This window comes from Hyla sarda, unplaced genomic scaffold (assembly GCF_029499605.1).
Source record: "Hyla sarda isolate aHylSar1 unplaced genomic scaffold, aHylSar1.hap1 scaffold_3312, whole genome shotgun sequence".
In the NCBI taxonomy this organism is placed as follows: Eukaryota; Metazoa; Chordata; class Amphibia; order Anura; family Hylidae; genus Hyla; species Hyla sarda.
The window spans coordinates 2,960-6,240 of record NW_026610057.1 but is presented as its reverse complement, the minus strand read 5'-3'; the positions used below and the strand labels follow the sequence as shown (position 1 = coordinate 6,240).

The following is a 3,281-nucleotide window of genomic DNA, read 5'->3' as shown; positions in this document are numbered from 1 at the left end:
TACCACAAGACCAGACACCCACCACAAGACCAGACGCCATTCACAAGACCAGACACCCACCACAAGACCAGACACTATCCAGAAGACCAGACGCCCACCACAAGACCAGACGCCCACCACAAGACCAGATGCCCTCCACAAGACCAGACGTCCTCCACAAGACCAGACGCCCTCCACAAGACCAGACGCCCTCCACAAGACCAGACGCCCTCCACAAGACCAGACGCCCACCACAAGACCAGACGCCCACCACAAGACCAGACGCCCACCACAAGACCAGACGCCCACCACAAGACCAGACGCCCACCACAGGACCAGACTCCCACCACAAGACCAGACGCCCACCACAGGACCAGACTCCCACCACAAGAAAGCCAGACGCCCACCACAAGACCAGAAACCCACCGCAAAAGCAGACGCCCACCACAGGACCAGACGCCCTCCATAAGACCAGACGGCCACCACAAGACCAGACACCATCCAGAAGACAAGACGCCCACCACTAGACCAAATGCCCACCAGAAGACCAGACATCCACCACAAGACCAGACGCCCTCCACAGAACCAGACGCCCACCGCAAGACCAGACAGCCACCACAAGAACAGACACCCTCCAGAAGACCAGACGCCCTCCACATCACCAGACACCCTCCAGAAGACCACCACAAGACCAGACACCCACCACAAGACCAGACACCCACCACAAGACCAGACGCCCACCACAAGACCAGACACCTACCACAAGACCAGACACCCACCACAAGACCAGACGCCCACCACAAGACCAGACACCCACCACAAGACCAGACACTATCCAGAAGACCAGACGCCCACCACAAGACCAGACGCCCACCACAAGACCAGACGCCCTCCACAAGACCAGACGCCCTCCACAAGACCAGACGCCCTCCACAAGACCAGACGCCCACCACAAGACCAGACTCCCACCACAAGACCAGACGCCCTCCACAAGACCAGACGCCCTCCACAAGACCAGACGCCCTCCACAAGACCAGACGCCCACCACAAGACCAGACGCCCACCACAAGACCAGACGCCCACCACAAGACCAGGCGCCCACCACAAGACCAGGCGCCCACCACAAGACCAGGCGCCCACCACAAGACCAGACACCCACCACAAGACCAGACGCCCACCACAAAAATTATTATAAGATCTCTCCACAGGTGATCAATGGGATTTAGATCTGGACTCATTGCTGACACTTCAGAACTCTCCAGCGCTTTGTTGTCATCCATTTCTGGGGCTTTTTGACGTATGTTTGGGGTCATTGTCCTGCTGGAAGACCCAAGATCTCAGACACAACCCAGCTTTCTGACACTGGGCTGTACAGTGCGACCCAAAATCCATTGGTAATCCTCAGATTTCATGATGTCTTGTTCAATAAGGGGTGAAAAAGGAGACTGAAAAAGACCCCCCCCCCCCCCCCCCCCCCCCCCGCGGACGCCAACACATTGCTGTGAGAAGCCGCCTGCAGTGAAGAGGTACAAGTAACATGAATAAGAAGCTCAACAGATATGAATACAGAACGAGTACAGGTAAAGGGTTGTGTACCCTATACAACCCCAATATAATGAAAGGAGAAAGTTACCGTTCTCAAGATTCTGTGTTAGGAGTGGAGGAATTTTATAAAAAATTTAATAAAAAAAATATATATATAGATACTGCGAGAGAGATTTGAATAATGCTTGTGTTTATTAATAAAATGTATACCGTATATACTCGAGTATAAGCCGAGTTTTTCAGCACGAAACGCCCCCCTCGGCTTATACTCGAGTGAACTCTCCGCCTGTCCATCCCTTCTTCAGTGGTCTTCAACCTGCGCCATTGGCTGTCCGGGCATGCTGGGAGTTGTAGTTTTGCAACATCTGGAGGTCCGCAGGTTGAAGACCACTGATGAAGGGATTGACAGGCGGTGATGATGAAGGGGGGGGGGGGGGAATGATGACAGGGTCTGGATGATGACAGGGGGGGATGATGACGGGGGTCTGGATGATGACAGGGGGGGATGATGACGGGGGTCTGGATGATGACAGGGGGGGATGATGACAGGGGTCTGGATGATGACAGGGGGGGATGATGACGGGGGTCTGGATGATGACAGGGGGGGGATGATGATGGGGGTCTGGATGATGACAGGGTGATGATGACGGGTGTCTGGATGATGACAGGGGTCTGGATGATGACGGGGGTCTGGATGATGACAGGGTGATGATGACGGGGGTCTGGATGATGACAGGGTGATGATGACGGGGGTCTGGATGATGACAGGGTGATGATGACGGGGTCTGGATGATGACAGGGGGGATGATGACAGGGGGATGATGACAGGGTGATGATGACGGGGGTCTGGATGATGACGGGGGTCTGGATGATGACAGGGTGATGTTGACAGGGGGGATGATGACAGGGTGATAACAGGGGGGATGATGACAGGGTGATGATGACAGGGGGGATGATGACAGGGTGATGATGACAGGGGTGATGATGACAGGGTCTGGATGATGACAGGGTGATGATGACGGGGGTCTGGATGATGACAGGGTGATGATGACGGGGTCTGGATGATGACAGGGGGGATGATGACAGGGGGATGATGACAGGGTGATGATGACGGGGGTCTGGATGATGACGGGGGTCTGGATGATGACAGGGTGATGATGACGGGGGTCTGGATGATGACAGGGTGATGATGACGGGGGTCTGGATGATGACAGGGTGATGATGACAGGGTGATGATGACGGGGGATGATGACAGGGTCTGGATGATGACAGGGTGATGATGACAGGGTCTGGATGATGACAGGGTGATGATGACGGGGGTCTGGATGATGACAGGGTGATGATGACGGGGGTCTGGATGATGACGGGGGTCTGGATGATGACAGGGGGGATGATGACAGGGGGATGATGACAGGGTGATGATGACGGGGGTCTGGATGATGACGGGGGGTCTGGATGATGACAGGGGGGATGATGACAGGGTGATGATGACGGGTGTCTGGATGATGACGGGGGTCTGGATGATGACAGGCAGGATGATGACGGGGGTCTGGATGATGACAGGGGGGATGATGACGGTGATGATGACGGGTGTCTGGATGATGACAGGGTGATGATGACGGGGGTCTGGATGATGACGGGGGATGATGACGGGGGTCTGGATGATGACAGGGGGGGGATGATGACGGGGGTCTGGATGATGACAGGGTGATGATGACGGGTGTCTGGATGATGACAGGGTGATGATGATGGGGGTC

The 3,281-nt window shown here is 55.4% G+C and overlaps 1 protein-coding gene across 1 annotated transcript; it reads left to right on the top strand.

Moving 5' to 3' along the window:
• Positions 1-511: 511 nt before the first annotated feature.
• LOC130330288 (uncharacterized) lies at positions 512-1,174 on the top strand. The gene has a single exon (XM_056553582.1). The coding sequence runs from the start codon at positions 512-514 to the stop codon at positions 1,172-1,174; it is 663 nt and encodes a 220-aa protein (XP_056409557.1).
• Positions 1,175-3,281: the final 2,107 nt, after the last annotated feature.

Bases quoted from the DNA above. Each gene is read 5' to 3' on its own strand.
- LOC130330288 (XM_056553582.1), top strand. From the start codon at position 512: ATGCCCACCAGAAGACCAGACATCCACCACAAGACCAGACGCCCTCCA.